Consider the following 20,416-nt stretch of genomic DNA (forward strand, 5'->3'; position numbering starts at 1 on the left):
TGCTTCCTGGTCCTGTTCCTAGTATATCTCTGTTGGATTCTAATCGTTTTGACCTGGCTTGTTCTTACCTTGATCTTGGCTTCTGGTTTGGCTTTTTGTCCCTGTGATCTCCTGGTAGCGGCCAGGCTTGCCTGACTACGTGTCCCCTGCCTGAGGGCTGCCTGCCATGCGCCAGCCATATTCCTCGTCTCAGGAGTCCCCTATCAGAAGCCCACTCAGTGGTCTCCTATGCCAAGTCAGCTCCGTGGTCCCCTATCCAAAGTCCGGTTCCTGCCGTGGTGCATTTGCCTTTATCACGCTTCTTGACTGTTATTGTATACACATACCTACAGCCTCTTGTGTCTTTATTTGCCTGTTTGTACCTACCTACCAGTCATGATGCATCGTAGGGTACAGACAGAGCCCTTGATATCCCCTGAAACTGAGCTCCTACCTGACCTGCTTGCCGGGGTCCTGACAGTGACATTTACCAGGAGCGGAAAATTCATACCTGAAGTAAAACGTGTGTAAAAAATAAATAAATAAAAAATAGTACCAATTTGACTACGTCTGACATCTGAGCAGAAGGACCAGATGATGATAGGTGTGGAGGCGGCCATTTTTCTTGTGGTGAGGGCTTTCCTCCCCGGATCCACGGTCAGCCTCACTGTGGCGACGCAGCTGTTTTACGGCAGATGTACGGGCTTTGTCGTTAAGGGGTTAAATACCTGTGTGCTTCCCATTAATCTGAATTCATGATTTTACCCTCAAGCATCTAGTCTTAGTTGATGTTTCTTGAAGGAAAGGTGGTAGCGTGGCCAATAAAAAAACGAGAGCTTCAACACTCTGAGTAGTGGAGGAAGCCGACTTTAGCTGATGTACCCATTTGGGATACCGAGATACGTTGCACCCCTCCCACACACTCACAAACATACCCACACACACAAACATACACAGACAAAGAGACATGTTCACACATTAACATACCCAAACACACACGCTAATGTATACCAAAGACATATGCTCACTCAATAAAAAACCCAGACACAAACTAACATACAATACAGTTGTAACTGTGTTCTACAAGAATGAAAAAATATAAAAACAGGGTACTTAGCTTTTTAACCCTCTATTCATTCCTCGGAACACATATGTGGTAGCTTCCCCAAGGACTCTTCCTTCAAAAAGCCCCTTATAACAGGTATATGGATAAAACAGAACAAATTCTGGGGATACAGCTTTAAAAATACTCTGTAAAAAGAATAAAAACCACAAATGGTGCAATAATGTTTAAAAGGTTTAAAACAGCCCCCACTAGTTGTGCCACACTCACAAGATTGTAGTAGGAACTGCGCCTATAAGATAGCCTGTATCTTAGGAATCCTGAAGATTTACTGGAACTTTTAAAACCACCTCAAAGTTTGAAAAACCGGTCATCTGCTGGATACAAACGGATGATAGGCAGGCAGGGTATCTTCCAAACGCTCTTTATTTAAAATAGTCCATTAAAAATGCTTAATGTTTTAAGAAACTAAGTCCAACGCGTTTCATCATATGTTGACTTCATCAGGGACTAGTTATAATACATCAAGAAACATAAGCTAACAAAATATAAACTAAAAACCCTTGCCCGCCCTCTCCTTTTTTTTAAAACAGTACACCTTCTAATATTTGCCACATTACCTATAAAGTATTTCCAAACCCAAGACACATACTAATATAGTTTGGTCAAGCCTACTAATTTAGTAATAATTGTCAAATTATTTCAATAACAAAAAAGTTCTATTCGTCATACTAAATGCTGGCTAATCTGTCCTTGGGAAAAAATGATATATAATTTGTATGTACATAATTATAGTAAAAATGAAAAGGGGGATTCATAGCCAAACAAAACACGAAATCCGCTCTAAGTACTCTCGCCAAAGGAGGGGGGTGATTGTTTACACATTCTGCACATTGTTGTGCTAATATCTAAATAAGATAGGTGACCAATTCAAACAACAAAGTTGGAAAATCTATCACGATTATTAAAAAGAATAAATCGTAATTTCGGGTGTAAAATTTTTCGTGTGATTCCCCGTCTTCGCAACCAACGTTCGTTCCCTAGCAAACATGGCCGCCCAGAATATTCCAGAACGTTTACGACGCCCCGTTCTCCACATCATTCTAACAGCCACCCACCCGAAAGATGGCGCCCGCTGCTTCAGACAGGTGCACCTACGCATGCGCAAAGTACCGAGAAGCTCGAAGGTTTGTTATACGGCCCGTCCCAGCTGAGCGTTTTACTTGGATCGTGACGTCACGGCTGCGCAGCGGTGGTGGCGACTACAGGACAGGTCCGGGCACTGTTGAAAATAAACAATAAGACGCGCCGGCGGCGGGAACGGGATCCTTGTGGAGACCCTTTTTAACTCATTCCTGTACTTGCCTATCCGAGTAGGCCAAAAGAAGAAGAGGCCGAAGCGCGACTGAACACTGGTTACTTTTATTTATTTGACTTAGGCTCGTCTCCCAGGTGGAGGGCAGCTGCAACAAAGGAGGGCAATGGAGAACGCTTTCACCCTGCGGGTGAGCGTCTCCTCAGACCAAGGGGGCAGGAAGTACATGGAAGATGTCACCCAGGTGCTGGTGGAGCCTGAGCCGAGGGAGGACGAGATTGCCTGGCTGGAAGAGGGAGACCAAGAAGGGGGACCCCGAAGTCCGGCGAACGGTCGGTGTAGCCTGGGAAGGAGCTGCAAGAATGTCCGGGGAAACTCACCGGCAAGTGGGAAGAGCCCGGCCAGGGGCAAGCAGTCGGTGGCCTTCTTCGCTGTTTACGACGGGCACGGGGGGCGGGAAGCCGCTCATTTTGCCCGGGATCACTTGTGGGGCTTTATCCGAAAGCAGAAGGGCTTCATGTCCCTAGATCCGGAGGAAGTGTGTGCCGCCATCCGCAAGGGCTTCGTGGCTTGTCACCATGCTATGTGGAAGAAGCTCCGTGAGTATCTAGCCTATAGATGTTCGGTGCTGGGCAGTGGCGAGGGGGGCATCGTTCCTGCTGGACCATGGCGACACCTCATGCCCTTGTGGTGGCCAGTTACACCCGTGACGGGATGCGCGGTGCTTGGCGAACTGGGAATGATATCCAGACCTGGCACTGGGGTTCATATGCTCGATGCTGTGCATTAGTTACACGGTAGGCTCTGTGTTGAATCGTTACACGGTAGGCTCTGTATTGAATCGTTAGGCTCTGGGTGCTGGACAAATACCCAGCAGCATGTTCAGTAAGGCAAGCAGACATCTGTCCAACAGCCACCATACCAAGATCAATGTGTATGTTTGAGTGGCATGGGAGTTGTAGCATCGTGTTATCTGTCTAGTCTGTGGGGTCTAAGGTCCTGGCCTTCCCTAAACAGCTCCTTGGCTTGCCCTGTATAAAGTATAGATAAATCAGCGTGATTTCGTGAGGATGTCTCCTGGCCCTGTTGAATTATGCATTATTTGGGGCCAGCTGAGCACTGTTTGCAGGACAAACTCACCAGTGGTGACCCTTCCTAACGAATAGTAAGGTCTCCCATTAGTGAATGGCCCTAATATTATAGTATAAAGATTGTTGGCTCTGAGTGTTATTATACTTAATTCTTTTGGAGAGATAAGTAGCAAGTGAACCGGGGCTCCTAAAATGAGTCTCCCGGCACCAAACTCTCAGCGAGCTTTGTTTATTTAGCCTGCTCTATATGTATTACTGACACCTGCAGTGATTCACATCTGTGGCTAAATTTCTCAAATGCTGCTGGGGCCGGTTATTGGCCCTCGCTGCTGTCAAATAGTGTGGTTTTATGAGATTTATGCTTGGATTTCTGCTTGAGTCCATTCATTGAGCCGGTTTATTCCTCGTGCCGGTTTATTCCTCCTCGCTGTGCGGAGCTTGGCACTCATACAAACCACTGAATTTTTTTCATGCAGATTTCGGAAGTCACGTACCTGCCATTCTCACTAGCCTAAAGTGTCTGCAATGTAGCTCCATTTCTTATTGGCTAGCTTGCGTTTGCTGTGATGTCACCCGGTAACATGTCTGATCTATATGAATGCCGTTCATTACCAGAATGACCCTGTCTTTGTTATGCTGTCAGCATTCATTGTGTTCGTGACTATTTCATACAGAGGTAGGCCACACGGTTAACATGATCCAAGGCACCATGTGTAGAAAGATCTAGAAAGGCAATCTCATTACTTCAGACCAGAGACAGGAGCGTAACCCTGGTTGCAGCTGTCACTGGCGGTCGTTTCCTTTATGCAGCAGACCCTTAAGTGATGAAGGATTTCTATTTGCTCCTCTGATTCGGTGATTGCTAGTGGTCTTGCAATTCATTTTCTTCTTCCATATTATTATTTTAGTTAGGCACAATGACCATGATGGGAATCCATGCTTGTCGCGTAGTCATTTTTCTTACGCGTACGTTACAGATTCTTTGTCTTGCCCTTTAGTATTATTATTTTGTGGAGCGCCGTCATATTCCGCAGCGCTGTACAATTGTCCTTAACTAGAAGCATCTGGAGATTCCCGACGAGCGGCACTCACCTTTCCTATTGGTTGAGTTTTGTACTGGTGGGAGTCGGGTGTCAGTAGGAGTGTATGTTTGTTTTGCTTTGTGACTAATGGGGGAGATGGGCTGGACCGTGGAAGGGTCCTATTAGCAGAAACATTTCATTGGTTGCTATGGTGATAAGACCACTTTACAAACACTGCAGCAAAATCCCTATTTTCTACATAAAGCAGTTGTCACCAGAGTAAGACCTTTGTGAATATCTTACTGTGCATTCTTTACCCGTCAGAAAAGGAAAAAAAGTACTTGATACAAATGCCTGTGCAAGCCGTGAGTATACCACTCGCTGTGCGTTTGGCTCAAGGTGATGGGGTGTGGGGGAAAGCACCAGATCTATAGAAAGTATACCGCTGAATATAGATGACATGTTCTTTCATTATCATCATGGCTGGAGTCTGCCTTCCATCAACCTGTGCTTAGTAATGTGCAGGGAAGGGTAATGGTCAGGACATGTTGGAGAAGTAATGTCAAAATCTGCGGGATACAGTAAAGCCCAATGTGTGCTTATGTAAGCTGTCACAATGATATATGCCTCTAAGGGTTTATTTCTGTCCTCTTGCGACTTAAAAACTATTTCAACTACTCGAAGATGACGCAAGCGAATTTAGCATGTTTGCTGTGCCCTTGTTTAAACCTTATTTCTTCCTTTGCATTGGTTGTAACTTGTTTCCAAACAAATTACAATTTGGGCACGTAGTGTTTCAATAGAAGCCATGTTCACACATATAGCAGAGTATTTATTACTAATAAATGTAATTTGCACGCACTCGTCCATACATGTTCTGAATTTGGAAACGCCTTGTGTGTTACATATAATTTACATGGAAGCACTAGGTGTATATGACACACTATATGGCTTCTCCTGACTTGATATGCTGGGGCTGTAGACTTAATGCTGCTCACCGATTGTAAAATAATGAAAAGAAGGCACCCCATTTTTACCTTTTCTCCAGGTTTTCTTCTATGTGATAGGTGCTACTGCTAAGAGAACCACATGCATAGGTTTTTTGTTTTTATTTTGTGGGCTTATGGTAGGCTTATATTGTGCTCACTCGTGGTTGCTGATGCTTAAACTGCCTTTTTTTTTTTTTTTTAAGCATGCATTAACACAGAATTGGTGGATGGGATATATGAGAGATATTATCACTTAACACATCTGGGTTCTTCCAGGTCTTCCCTGGAGATCTGGTGTAAAGTAGGGAGAGTGCAATCGCTGTCTGTATTGGTTGCAGAATATGGCGTATTTGCTTTATTATCAGACGACTACCCAATCTTTGGATCTTTTTGAAAGAAATAAGAATATAAGACTACCTTCTTGGGGGGCGGGAAATAAAAACCACTTTTTTACCATAAAAACATTTTGTCGTATCTGCAAAGTAGACTTTAAAATATAATCTTGTATGCTCCCCTGCCTATCAGTCAGTGGCTCGTTGGCTTTAGGAACATGTTCCGTGATGCTCAGCCGGAGAATCATGGGATATGTAGTTGTCAAGGATTTGCTACTGTTGGAGCAAGCACTCATCTCCACAACTTGTGAAGATGAGCACAGACTGATAGGCAGGACTGTGGGAGATTATACATCATACACTTTGCGATGATCATTCCTCCGTGCCATAGTATCTCATGTGACCTGTGCCTATGTGTGTCCATATTGGCGTGCAGTCTATAAAACATTGCCAGGGGCCTATAGTAGGTGCTGGAAATGCTGTATTGGTGGATTTGCAGTAGAGGACTGCATTGGGAGGCGGGTCCCGCCAAAAAACTTGCGGGCGGTCTTGCTGGTGTTGCGGGCGGGAGCCGGCAGTCAGGCACTGTACCTGCGGGTCCTGGTACTCCCGCGCAGTCCCGCAAGGCTGCCTTCTCGCTGCTCCCTTACAGCAGGGCTTGACAAATTTGTTGTGAATCTAGGCGCCAGCTAAAAAAGTTAGGAGCCAGGATTTTTTTTTAAACTAACAGTTGGTTAGGAGTGATCTGATCATCATCAGCCCACTTACTAAACTCACAGCATTTGACCTGGAAGCACCCTGTACTTTCAGGTCAGTGCTGTTTTTTTGGGTTTTTTTTTTTAAATAATTTTTTTTGATATATATATATTTTTTTTAACACTTTCAATGCTGATGTTCCATTGGAGCACAGCATTGATTGATATTTAGTCCCCACAAGCTTGTGGGGACAAATGTTAACCCCTGCAATGCCACGAATGTGTTATAAACAATTGTGGCATTGAAGGGGTTAACGCTGCACTGTCGCTCTCATGGAGCGATCAGGCAGCAGGGGGGTGTTGGGGCTGGTCTCCACACTCATGTGGAGACCAAAGAACCCTCTCCCCCTGTCACTGAAGCTGCCTCTGGCAGCTGGGAAGCAATTGCTGGTCTATAGACCAGCCATTGCAGGGGGGAGTCTCTGATGACTGCTGTAGGCTTCCATGCCTACAGGAGTCATCAAAGGGCTTGTGGGGGCTCGTTTTTTCTGTTGCTGGTCTGCCTGGACTTCCAGGCAGACCACCAGCAGCAGAGCCCCTTGAAAAACGGGAATTAACCCCTAAATGCCGCGATCGCGGCATTGAAGGGGTTAACGCTGCCGTGTCGCTCTCATGGAGCGATCAGGCAGCAGGGGGATGTTGTGTCAGGTCCCCACACTTGTGTGGGGACCCAATCAACACTGAACCCCCTTTCCTGAAGCTGCCTGTGGCAGCTGAAAACGCTATTGCAGGTTTCTCTGCAATCGCGGTTTCAGCCTACAGGATCACTCCGTGGGAGTGATCACAGGCTCGGGGGGCGGGCTCGGAGTGGCTGTGCTGTCTGCCCAGACTCCTGGGCAGACAGCAACAGCAGCGCCCCCGCGTGGTGACACGGGGGCATTTTTTTGTGAATGTAAGAGGCTGACAAACTCCTAGGCGCCAGGACAAAATTCTGAGTCGCCATGGTGACCTGGCGCCTGGGATTTGTCGAGCCCTGCCTTACAGTGTCTCCTCTCTTGCTCCGCCCAGGAACAAAACAGTCACGTGATGTTATGTCACTTCCCGTGACTCCGCCTTGTTCCTGGGCGGAGCAAGAGAAGAGATGCTGTGAGGGAGCAACTCTAGGGCAGCCTTGCGGCACTGCGCGGGAAATCTGCAGTTCAGGTAAGGAGGTGGGCTTGATTGGCCACAAATGTGGCGGGAGTGGAACACTCACATTGCCAGATTGGGCAAAAAATCAGCTGGAGCGGGATTGAAAAAGCAGTCCCGCACAGGGCTCTAATTTGCAGTGCGGATCTGACATCAGAGTTACAAACGACCTCAAAAGAGGTGGTCATGGGTTGTTTTTTTTTTTCTGAAAAAACCTAGTCATCTATGCTCTATTTGCTTTAAGAATTTTGTCAAAAAAGGGAATAGAAATGGCAGCCTGTACATATAAAACTGTGAGGTAGCAAAGCATTTAAACAAAATAGTAGGGGTAGTAGAAGCCTTATTAAACACTCGTTTACAGACACCAGACAAGTCAGAAGGCTTGTTTTTTCCCTCAGAAATCTCACGGTACTGTCACAACCACAAGGGATTCTGGGTAGGCGCACGCAAATAATTCATACATGGATCCCTTGAAAGTAATTGCCCGCTGTACAGGACAGTCTTTAGACCAAACTCGGGTAAGAGGTGCAGTAGCCAGATCACCACTCGTCCTTAATGGGACTCGTCAGCATGAGGTTGTGATACCGGCTTAATACTTGAGGCTTGGGTAAGCACGAGAAATACCAATAAATAAGTAGTGTAGAGCATGTTTGCTATCATCATCTGTTCATTGAGTATATTCTTAAGTATATATCTGTTTTAGAGTATGTAATATAGCTGGGGAAAGCAGATGATTGTGATTTTATACCATCTGGAGCTCAGAAGTTGAAATAGGTCATTAAAGCCTAAAAGAAAAAAGTCCCCCAAGTGGACCTGTTTTAAGTGTATTAAAAAAATAAAAATGTAAGGTTATCTTAGACTGGGATTCATGTAAAATGAATAACCGAACAAAAAAAAAAAGAGGTCAACCCTCACTTCACTTCAAACCACTCATTATTTAGGAAATAACATCGTATGTAAAAGTGATAATGTGTTGGCCCATCGACAGATTAATAAATCTGTGTATATGTGGTGTTACTGGACATAAATTGGGTTATTTTCCTTCACTTACCCAAATCCTGTATATGAAATCTTTAAAGCAAAATTGCAAAAAGTCTTTTAAATTTTAGTGTCCCCCCCCCCTTATTTTTATAAAACAGTGAGTTGTAGGGAAGGTAAAACGCTTATTCACAAAGGAGAATGTTCGATTTCTCATATGTAATGTAATAGTCCCGGATGAGGCTAAAGTGTTGAAACAAAGTTAAATACGTGGGAAAGAAACCTGATATTACATTTGCTGATCTTGAATTTCTATTTTGTTTAATTTATAGTTGTTAGACCAGTCGCCGGGTTACCGTTACATTGTTTAGGTATAGTTTCTATCCCATTAGTGCATTACGGGTCTTGCATGTAAGTGTTCTTGCCCTTATAAAATCCCTAGAAGGTAGGAGAATGGCTGGAAAGTCTGTGCGGGGTGAGGAGGACGTGTAGTTCCCACGCTCTGCACTTGTTCAGACATGTCTGTATGGGCTGGGTTTCGTAACTCTATTTCCAGTCGCACACGGATTAGGAGCGGCTTGCGTCATAACAAAGGTGTCATCGCTATTACACTGCTTCTTCAGATCAGAATGTGCAGAAATGTTGACTAAGCCAGGGCTGGAGCACATAGTCCCGTAGGAAAAAATCGGATGGTCTAAGATTCCTTTGCCATTTGCTGCAGCATACATGAAGTATAGTTACATTGTAAAAAGTTTCTCCATGGGAGCTGCATGTGTGTGTATAATAAATCCTACCCATATTACTGCTGCTTTTTGAGGGACTTAACTATTTTATATATATATATTTTTTTTTTTTTTTAGCTGAATGGCCCAAGACCATGACTGGCCTCCCCAGCACCTCGGGTACTACAGCCAGCGTTGTAATCATCCGTGGCAACAAGATGTACGTGGCCCATGTGGGAGACTCTGGTGTGGTCCTTGGGTTCCAGAATAACCCAAAAGAGGACTTGAAGGCCGTGGAAGTTACGCAAGACCACAAACCGGAACTGCCCAAGGAGAGAGCGAGGATTGAGGGACTTGGTGGCAGGTATTAGTCCGCTACAGTTATTACACATAACCTTGGAATATTGCCATTCTCTGCCCTCGACTTTCAGGCCCACATCTGGCAGTTTCCACAACACCCGTGCAATATTCTTGCTGGTTTTCCTACGTTTAGCACTTTGCTCCAGGATTGCTTTTTATGGGTGTTGTGATATATTAGTGATTCTATTACAAAAGCCTTTCGATAAGGCAACAACTCTGTAGGATTTTACCTGTTTACAAAAACAGATATTGAATTTTATGTTTTCTAATATGGGCTTTTAAACCAATCAAATGTCTGTATATGTTGTGTAAAGGCAATGTCGCATGGACGAGAAGAGCATGCAAAGTTTGTAAGTGAAATGCTTGTCTACAAATGAGTGGGATGCACGAAGAATCCCTAGCTACTAAAAATAAATGCACAAAATAGGTATGCACAACATAAAAAGCATAAAAGGCATATACATTTAGATTCCCAGATTGCTGCTAGAATAATAATGACCAATAAGTACGCATACTTAACGAATACCATTAAAAAAATCCTCCTGCTACACAGGGGCCTTGTTTATGGTCTCCAGAGAAGGCTTTAAATTGCTTAAGAGTCTCATTTGAGTTTAAATGCAAAGCAGTTCCACTGATTCAGCTTCTTAGTATGCTATATAGCCGTGAAAAACTGCCAGGCTAAGCAATATATGGCTCTGTAGTGTGACGGAATCCCCAATATTTATGCCAGTGGTATTCGTTTTGTATAGAAAAATCTATAATTGACTTTTTCCCCTCCCGCTCTTAATACAGAACTCCAAAATTCCTCTCTCTTTCTGGAAGGTGTAACATTTATTCACCTTGGATTTTCTGACACTGTAGTGAGTCCGATGCCAGCTTAGCGGCTGCTTTCGTGATCATTTTTTTATGGGATGATTTTTTCTTTCTAGTGTGATGATTTTTTCTTTCTAGTGCCATTTAATTAGTTTGTGATGGTGCTTTGTGTCAAATGTTTTCGTTTACTGTAAATTAGCGGAAATATTAATTCTTTTCTTTTACCATTAGTGTGATTAACAAATCCGGTGTAAACCGAGTGGTATGGAAAAGGCCTCGCTTGACGCACAACGGTCCTGTGCGGAGAAGCACAGTTATTGACCAAATTCCCTTCTTGGCAGTGGCTCGTGCTCTTGGTAAGTGTGATATTATCCATACAAGTGATAACGTGTTCTGACTACATATCGCATGCCTGCTTGCAATGGTGAATTCCTGTTCTGCAGGTAAATGACCCACAATGTCAAAAGCTGAAATTAAATAATTTTTTATTTTCTTTAGTTTGCTACGAATTGTGGCCTCCCTTGTTTTAGAACAATCTTTGTGGAAAACCATTGCTTTGTAACCGTTGAGGAGGAAGAGAAACTCATCAGACAATGCTGGCTTTGCATCAAAACTAAATTCCATCAAAACAATTACGCTGATAGGGAACGGATAGCTATAAGTAGGCTTATTTCGTGAATTCACGTGTGACGTGCCACATGACTCGTGTTACTTTGCTGCCCCCAAGTGGCGAAATCAGAAAATGTAAAGAAAATATCAAAAAACATTTAACACAAATGACCTGGATAGTGTTTCTGTAGTTTACTTAAACACTCTGACTTCTAAGGCAGCTAGTTTGTCAGTTTAATTGTTTTGTAGATTTTCACTTTTAAAATTAATATTGTCGATGTTAAAATACTAAAATACAAGAATCCATTATGTTACAAACTGGTAAAATCACCTCCACTGCCAGTTCAATGTTACCCCCGATAGGTCTTATTTTTCTGTAATTTTTGCTCGATTCTTATCTTCTGTATTTGTTTGCATGTTACTGACTTTAAGTATACAATAAGTCTCCCAAAAACCCTACCATGTCCTATACGATAACGGAACCAATGTAAGGGTGTTAACAGCTGTATTTGTGCGTGTGTGTGGGCTGTAATGATTTGGGTTTACACTTATCACAAATGTATTAAACGATGCCTTTGCAAACCGTAGTTTGAGAATTATATCTATCTAAATCAAAGTAGCAGAGTACCCGGGAAGCTGGATGCTCATCTCTCGATGCTGTTTAAACTCAGTCGCTGCTGCTCTGGTGCATGGTAGAGCCTCACGGAGATATGCAGCAGACACATCGAGAAAAGGGGCATATGGTCCCAAGATATTCCGCTCCGTGTACAATATAAAATAGGTGGTGCTAGTGCGCCTTGTGGTACGTTTGTTTCCTGTCCCGGTAATTAGAGACGTTATTGATATGGACCCAGTAATTATAGATATGGTTTCACATGACTGTGGCATGATTAACGGATCACGTTTTATTTTGAGTCCTATTGTTTTTTTAAGAGGGCAAATGCTGAGAAAGGATAGTTGTGTTTCAGTACTTGTTCAGAGAACAAGTACTTCCCTGAATAGCCCCTGCTTTTTTTTTTTTTTTTTGCCATGCCGAGAAGAGAGGTAATTGAAGTAAAAATGTTTGTTCGGTTTCCGAGGCTTGTTTTAATTGGCCCTTAAGTGTCATCAGAGATAATGATGAAATTGTCCGAGCTAAAAAAAAAAAAAAATGCAGAAAATGCATCCGCAATTTTCTTTTCTTTAGCCCGTCTAAATGTCAGATCTATTAGAAGTATGATGTGAAGATGACTTCCTCTGTTTTGCTATAATCTTTTGAGAAGTTGTGGTCTGATTCAGTTTAAAGGTAAAGCAATACGGTTAACTCCTTCTTTTTATATTTGGGTTTTGTTTTTACCTTTAAGGTTTTTAGAAAATACTCAAGGTTGCAAACTATTACTTTGGGGTCTTTGTGGTTTACGAATCCATTCGATGTTCTTGGAACACGTGACCTTGAAGTTTGCTGTATTTTTTGACAGTCCCACTGGCGGCTAACAAGGGTTTGGAAGTCATGTTCCATCATGTTGTATGCTTTTTCTGTGTTTACCAGGTGACCTGTGGAGCTATGACTTCTATAGTGGTGAGTTTGTGGTGTCCCCTGAGCCAGATACAAGCGTGCATACAATTGATCCGCATAAGCACAAATTGGTCATCATCGGCAGCGACGGACTCTGGAACATGGTGTCTGCGCATGATGCGGTGGCCATGTGCCAGGAGCAGGAGAAATCGTGCACCACCGTGAGTACATATGTATTTGCCATCAATGGAAATCCTAACATTGGACTCCCGGCTGAGTCTAATAAAACCGCAAGAGACCCTAAGTTAAATATTTGCCGCATTCAGCACACTCACGGTTTTGCTCTGTTTCACCGTTACAGAAAACACTCAAAAATCCCTTCTTTTTTAACACTTTTTAGTATTTTTCCAAGTGCATAGTTATATCCTCACAAAATAGTGATAATTTACAGCAGTGGTCCCAACTCATTCCCACTCGAGGTTGTCACAGTGAGGAGACTATGGGAGTACAAAGAGCATCAAAATCGGGTCACTAGCAAGAAATGCAGTATTTGTAATATATATTGACCCAATTGAGCGTTATTCCAAATGAGGTTACTCTTTCCCTGAAAATGTAGGAGAAAAATAGGAGCCAAACAAATCTTTTCAATAAATAGGGAGTAATCTAAATAGTTAAATTGAATTGCTAAAGCCAATAACCTTAATAGATATAGATATATTTCTTTAGCTATAAGAAGGTGTCTTAAGGCAGACACCTGTAGAATGACGTTGTTGCTTACCTGTATTTGTCTGTGTCTAAGGGGGAGTACGGACAACCCTGTGCCAGAATGCTTGTAAGCCGAGCACTGTCTCAGTGGCGACAGCGCATACTGCGTGCAGACAACACCAGCGCCATTGTGATTAGCATCTCTCCGCTGTCCGAAAAACAGAAGTGCTGTGCCAACGAGGACGTGTTCTTGAACTTACAAGAGAGCCCGGTCTACAACAGCCACGACACGTATTTAACATCTTTGTCGCCGTGCTCCACTCCACCCATCAAGGTAAAGAACACCTGAAGCCCCCGTAATGCCCTTACGGGTGCAAAAGTGAAGTCTTAACACTTTGAAGTTTCTTTTCATAAAAGAGGAAAATGAACTGCTTCTAGAACATTTTATTGGTTCTTCCCTATATGTATAAGTACATACTAACAATTTACAAGTAGAGAATGGTAGGAGATTATAAAACGTGTCTAATGAATTGTGCTTTTTATTCTTGTTCTTTGTGATGTGCGGTTAAAAAAAAAAAAAATCAGCCTGTCTGGTTTAAAGACCGTAGCGACAGCGTTGATGTCATGCTTGCCGAAGTTTATTTATGTCTGTGATCTGTGGCAAAATAGCACGTGGTTTCAAGGATCATATCCGACAGACTGCGTGTAGTCTGTCATGTTCATTGCACAGGGCTGTATTCCAAATTGGTGTCCCTGTGGTCACCCTGCTAGCACAAGCTGGGTATTTTTAATGCTGAGGCTCGTATCATTCTGGATGATTTTAGTCGTGGCTGCTGTAAATAGCCGAAGAAACAATGGTGCTATTTTGGAAGCTAACGTCCCCCCCCCCCCAGTGGTGCAGATCCTTTGTCGGACGTTTCATTTATGCTGAAATGTGACCTCATTTTAAGAAAATCATTACTGGACTGTGTCATACTGTTTACACAGTTCATACTATGTGCAGTCACCATTTTAGTGTTTAACATATTTTATGGTAATTTGCAATTCCCTAAATAATGCCTTTCTTTTATTTTTTTTTATTTTTTACACGTAACATTGTTGTTCAACTTAGACAAAACATAAATGGAACTGTATCATGTTATAAAAAAAAAAATCTTTGTTCTGTCTATATATTCTTTCCTGAATGTTGAATCACATAAAACAGAAACTTTTTAGTAAATGTTCCTTTATAAGTATTTCCTCAAAAATTAGAGTAAATTAAAAATTGTGTGATTGAGGAATTATTTTTTTAACAGTCCTAACAATGGTTATAAACGTGTTAAATGCACTAGATTAGGTGGAATGCCACCTTTAGCATTAGCAGTGCAGAATCCAAAATTGCCGTATTTGTTTGTTCTGGAACATACTAAGCCAGTGAGAGGAGCAATGTATTCATATTACGTAAAGAATATGTTCTTTATATACTGTGTATAAAATTCTATATGTACTCATGGGGGGTGGGGTGTTTATCCTCTGACTGACACAGAAATAAAGCAATGAAATTTAAACCAAAAATAGTAAATCATGTTACTCGTTTATGTGTTGTATGGGATTGCACGTGTCATGCAGTTGCTCATGCAATAAGCGCACTGTTTGAAGGAGACAAACCAAACAAATGTTAGTGAGAAAGTTCCCATGTTAATTAACAATTATACTTCATGTAAATACATCATTAGAAATAGACTATGTTGTGAACTCGCCTAAAAGAGCTCCAACCGTAAAAAATAAATAAATAAAATATCGAACAGAATATAGCCTCATTAATGGCTCTTGGTAGGGGATTTTTTTCTGGTTACTATGGACAGAATAGTTACAATCATAAAGTATCTGTGTTGGTAACCAAAATACATTTCTCAGTAATGAATCAAACAAGGTTCAGTGAAATAAGTAAATAAATACAATGTCTCGAGGTGGTAAACAATATACCAACAGCCTTTCACACCAGCATGCATTTAATGGCAGATGCCTTAGGAGTTTAGTGTATACGAAATGTAACAAAAATAATACGTATCCATAGAGAGAACGTTCCAGAAAGCGCAATAGTTTATGTACCAAACTGGAGTCGCTAATTGTTAATTGGAGAGAAATGATCATATTATCTGGCTTTGTTGTGTATATTTTCAGTAGCCGTGGGTGGCGTTTCTTTTAAATGTTACATGGGGCTCTGTTTCTCCAGTTTTTCCCGATTTAGCACTCAATATCTATTTTCAGTAAGGTCTCCGTGTCCTGTACTAAAACCATAGAACATTTTACTGACAGAGGGTTTTTTTTCTTTTTCCAACTTCGCCTCATTTCTCACGCAATGCCTTTTATAGAACTGACAGAAAATCAAGTTTTCAAAGTTCCTGTAATATAGAGAACATTTTTTTTTCTCTCCTCTCAGCCACATATGCTTCAATGTTTTAGTTCTCTCTTTGAACCTTAGGGGAGATGTGGTGATCATGAAGAACGCTTCATAAAAATAAGTGTCCCTCGCCCCCAAACCTCTGGCAATGCCGCTTTTAATGAGTGTATATTTCTTTTGAGTCGCACAAATGTTTGCGGGCTTCCATTGAATCACTCCTAAGCAGTATGCAGTCACTTAAGGTTTAAAAGCTTTGAGTCTGCTTCTAGCTACTCAAGGATCGTTTAATGACCACAGCCAGGCAGATGAGAGGATTAGTCTCTATGAGCAGTAATTGTTTTGAATGTACGTGGCCGGTTATGCTAATTATCCTCCTAACCACCCCACCGGAAATATAACAGACTGGACAATCAAGAAACCAGTACATTTTGTTTATCGCTTCTAGTATCTTGTTTGTTGGCAGATGCTGAGGGCTTAAATTGTAAGGACATTGGACTGAATTTGGAGTTTATAATGGGCAGATCGTGTCAATAAACATGCAGGAATGGCTAGATTCCCATCAAAAATGGCATTTATTCAGGCTCCAGCTGAGACTGTCCCCATTCTGTGCCTGTTTAGCCAGTTGTTTGAAATACACCAGTATACCCAGCCACTGTATTTGCTTTAGGGGTTGACTTTTTTTATAGTAAAGAATGTGCTTCTATAAATTAAGTAGCAAAAAAAATGAAAGACTGGTAGGATTATTTTGTTGCCCCTCTATAAATACCTTCAATGTATGTACATTTTCCTATATTTGTTTTTTTTTTGCTAAAATAAGTTCTTTAAGATTTTTTCTAGGACAAAAATCTTAACATCACCCCGTTTGTCTTATTTTATTGAACTATAGCCGATATATCTGCATACTGATTAAAGAAGGTTTAAAATCTATGCTGCTCCTCAGTATATTGCCGAGGATGGGCATGCTGGAGATGAGAGCTGGAGTTGACGTGTTTGTTTCAGGCAAACATTTTTTTGGATTTGAGCTGATTTTATTGAGGCACGCTGATTGTCATACAGAAAATACTAAACAAAAAAGTAGGTCTCTGCAACAATCTCAAGGGTCACATGGAGTAAAGGGTCTAGGGCTCTATCTACTGATCTAGGGTAAAATAGATTGAGCAGCTCTCATGTCTGTTTACTTGTTGTCTTGCATATAAGTAAAACTTGGTGGTGTTGGTGTTTGGTTAAGTCCTTGTAGTCCAAGAAATTGACATGACCATCTTTTCAAGGTAATATCTCGCCACTGTGTGTAGAGGTTACTTATATGAACTAGAGCAGTCCTAAAGCTAGTAGGTGAATGTTGCTCAGCCCTGTTATAGGACTTTATATTTCATATTTGGTTTTGAATACTGTTTTGTACTGTAATTTTTAAGACAGGTCTGATTGTTTACGTTTAATTCCAACTTTTTAATTTGAGTATTATTTTCCCCCCATAGTTTCTGGAGGAGGATCCTTGGTGGAGGCTAACGTTCTCGGAACCGCTCCCGTCACTCATACGAAGGAATGCTTTTTCTGAGAGCTATCTCACATGGGGCAGTGAATCGGGAAAATCTAAAGCCGTGGCGACCACTTCTTCCTCGCTGTTAGGGGATTCTGGGAACTCTGAAGAGAACAGCACCCAGTGTTTCCTAGACTCCCCGTCTGCCTGTCTCTTTCCAGAGAAGTCTGCTGCTTCCACCACTGATGCAAAAGCAGTAAAAACTCCAAGCACCAGCCAGAATGAGAAAGTGGCTTCCTTGAAACGGACACTGGAGGAATCCAACAGTGGACCTGCTATGAAGAAACCTAGGAGGAACTTACCCAGGAATGGGGTGGTGCAGGCAGAGAGCCCTACTGTCACCCCAAGACGTAAGAGTGTGGACAGGGTCATTATGAGACGCAGCCTCAGAGGGCAGAAGAAGCTTGGACATCCTTTATTACAGCCACATAGAAAAACAATATGCGTCTGTTAGGTGCAAATCTGGTGTTGTGTTACCAATTTGTGTAAAACTTAGTGTCCGACTGACTTGTGTAATGGACCGGTTTTATTTCTCCCTCACTTGGATGCAGTCTCTATTTTCAGTTTGGTTTCTTTGATTTTTCTTTTCAGCGGCACTTTTTACACAGTAATATAACTTATTCTGTTCAGTACATTTTATTAACAAAATCCTACAACTGCTACCAAATGACAAGAAATGGGTTGTAAGCTTGTGTTTATTGGTATTTAACGTAAGACCATTTGGGGACCACCAACCTGGTATTTTATATTCACATGTACATACGTGGCATTTGGAGTTGGACTTTTCCACGCCCATTGTTAGGTTGTAGTAGAATAGATTTGCACAGCTAGTTTATTTTAATCTAAAATGCTTAGAAGGCCTGGTGCAGCGTGAACATAATTTAGTGTTGTTAGCCTTGCAAGTAAGATAAATTACGGTCTGCGACTAACCGTCTCTTAATTCAGGATGGATTTCGTTACCCCAAATACAGTCAAATCCGTCTTTGGTCTCACAATCTTTATTTGTAATCTGTCTAGGGAGAGCGGAGGTAGACACTCTGCTTAAAGAAATCCTATTGTGTTATCTACTTTTCCCTAAATTGAGGGCTATCCCAAGTTGGAATCAAAGTAAGAAACGGAAAATCTAATTCATCCTCCAAAACAAAATCTTATATTAATATATAAAACGTATCACGATTGAGTAACAACATTGGAGTTTTGAATAAAATAAAGGTTTGAAGGCTATGTTTTTAAAGCACACCAGTAGTAGTGCTGGAAGTAGTGCCCATTTTACCCTATTAAGGAAACTGATGTCCTCTTAAGGCTAAAAAGCATGCATGTAATAATCTCCCTACTGTCTCTGATCATTGTTAGATCACATGTAATCCCTACATGTATGTTTTTAGTTTCACAATCAGAATATTTTTTTATTTCTATGTGAACATGAAAAACTGTGGTCTTCAACATTGTCCCTAGACCTTGTATCGCTTTTTTTTTTTTTTTTTTTTTTTGCCAACGTCACACATTTTACGATATTCTTAAATTCCAACCATCTGTACTTTGTAATGGGAAACTTTTACACCAACTTGGCATAGAACAAATAGTACTTATATTTTCCTAAAAATAAAAAAAAACAGTATTTTACACAGTAAACACTATAGTGTATCTCTCTTTTAAACCTCCGAGAACAGACATACGTAAAGTGAGGTTGTGGTGTATGTCTCTGATTTCTAATTAAGACGTCTTTGGCGTCATTATACCAAGCAGCAATATTTTTTCCTTCATCGCTGCTGGATGGTACTTTTAGGTAATATGCCACTGTTTTATACACTGAGAGAGGATGAGTTTTAAAATGTTGTTAACTTAGGTTTAATTTGGTCTTTTATTTTATGGAAAAATATTCAATGCCCTGTTTATGAATAGAGTGGTATGTATCATGCTGTGGAAGACTTCAGTCCAGCGTTCTTTATTAACTCATTTGCTGGCTGTTCTTGCAGTTAAAGAGGTTTATATACATTCTGTGTGAGTTTAAATTATTTTACCTTTCCAGGACGAAGTAATGTAAATCCTTGCGTACAATGTATTCACCTAAATAAAATCACTGAACCATTTATGCTTAAAGTTATTAAGTTATTTATTTCCTTTATAAAAAGTGGATGTGGAATGGTGTTTGGTGTGAAGCATTTTGACTTGTGCTATGCTATTAGTTATACTGTATACTTTTGTAGAAGAGCCATTTAGGAGACAAGAGCAGCAGGACCAGACTTGTGAGGCATATACAAAATTATATAACATTACAATAAATGTTAGAGCTTGCCAAGCATTTATAAAGTGGCCTTTGCCGTGGTATACATTTGACAACCACCACTAATATATTTAGCTAATCTCACACAGGTGATACGAAATGTAAACTGAAACAACAAAACTATAGTTGCTTGTACTTTTAAATGTTTATGGCACATCCTAGATTAAATGATATATATAATACACACACACGGCTAAACGAGACCAGTTGGGGAGTTCATGGATCTCCCTCTAATGAGCCCAAAATGTTCCTACAGACCTTCGTTATGAGGGAGCACTGTAACTGAGGTGTGTAGGAACAGAAGACCATACCCTGCCATACAGGAATTAAGAAGAAAGGAGAGTATAAATGATAAGAGATGGAGAGAAAGGGGAAGGATAATAAGGGGTAGAGATAAAGGTAGAAAGGAGAGGCAGTGTGTCTGTCTGTTAGGGCAAGTTTGTCTAAGGGCCAATAAATATGACTGCAAGGGCAAATGTAAGCTGAGATGTTCATGTGTAAGGGCAAGAATGAATGTGCATATGTGTGTGCGTAAGGGCAGGCATTTGCATGTGTATGTCTGATTGTGTTAGTGTGAGTGTCTAGGTGTGGTTAGTATGTGTCTGTTAGTATCTGTGTGTTGGTGTGAGTGCCTGGATTTGTTAGTGTGTGTTTCTGGGTATGTGCATGTTGGTGTGAATGTTTGTGTGAGTGCCCTTCTCTATCGTAATTCGCTTGGATGTAATGGTGTTGCGCAATACATCCACTGCACTGGAGGATGAAAAGAAGACTATGCTAGTACCTTCCAATAGAAACTGCTCCAAGGTAGGATTAAGGGGCTGTGGGAGGGAGCAGACATTTGGTGAGTTTCGTTAAC

The 20,416-nt window shown here is 41.5% G+C and overlaps 1 protein-coding gene across 1 annotated transcript; it reads left to right on the top strand.

Moving 5' to 3' along the window:
* Positions 1-2,243: 2,243 nt before the first annotated feature.
* Positions 2,244-18,543, top strand: PPM1D (protein phosphatase, Mg2+/Mn2+ dependent 1D). The gene is made up of 6 exons (XM_053454575.1): positions 2,244-2,956; positions 9,513-9,738; positions 10,779-10,903; positions 12,685-12,872; positions 13,451-13,690; positions 17,215-18,543. The coding sequence occupies exons 1-6, from the start codon at positions 2,524-2,526 to the stop codon at positions 17,728-17,730; spliced, it is 1,728 nt and encodes a 575-aa protein (XP_053310550.1). The 5' UTR covers positions 2,244-2,523; the 3' UTR covers positions 17,731-18,543.
* Positions 18,544-20,416: the final 1,873 nt, after the last annotated feature.

The sequence above is a fragment of the Spea bombifrons genome, chromosome 2, assembly GCF_027358695.1.
Source record: "Spea bombifrons isolate aSpeBom1 chromosome 2, aSpeBom1.2.pri, whole genome shotgun sequence".
Lineage (NCBI taxonomy): Eukaryota > Metazoa > Chordata > Amphibia > Anura > Pelobatidae > Spea > Spea bombifrons.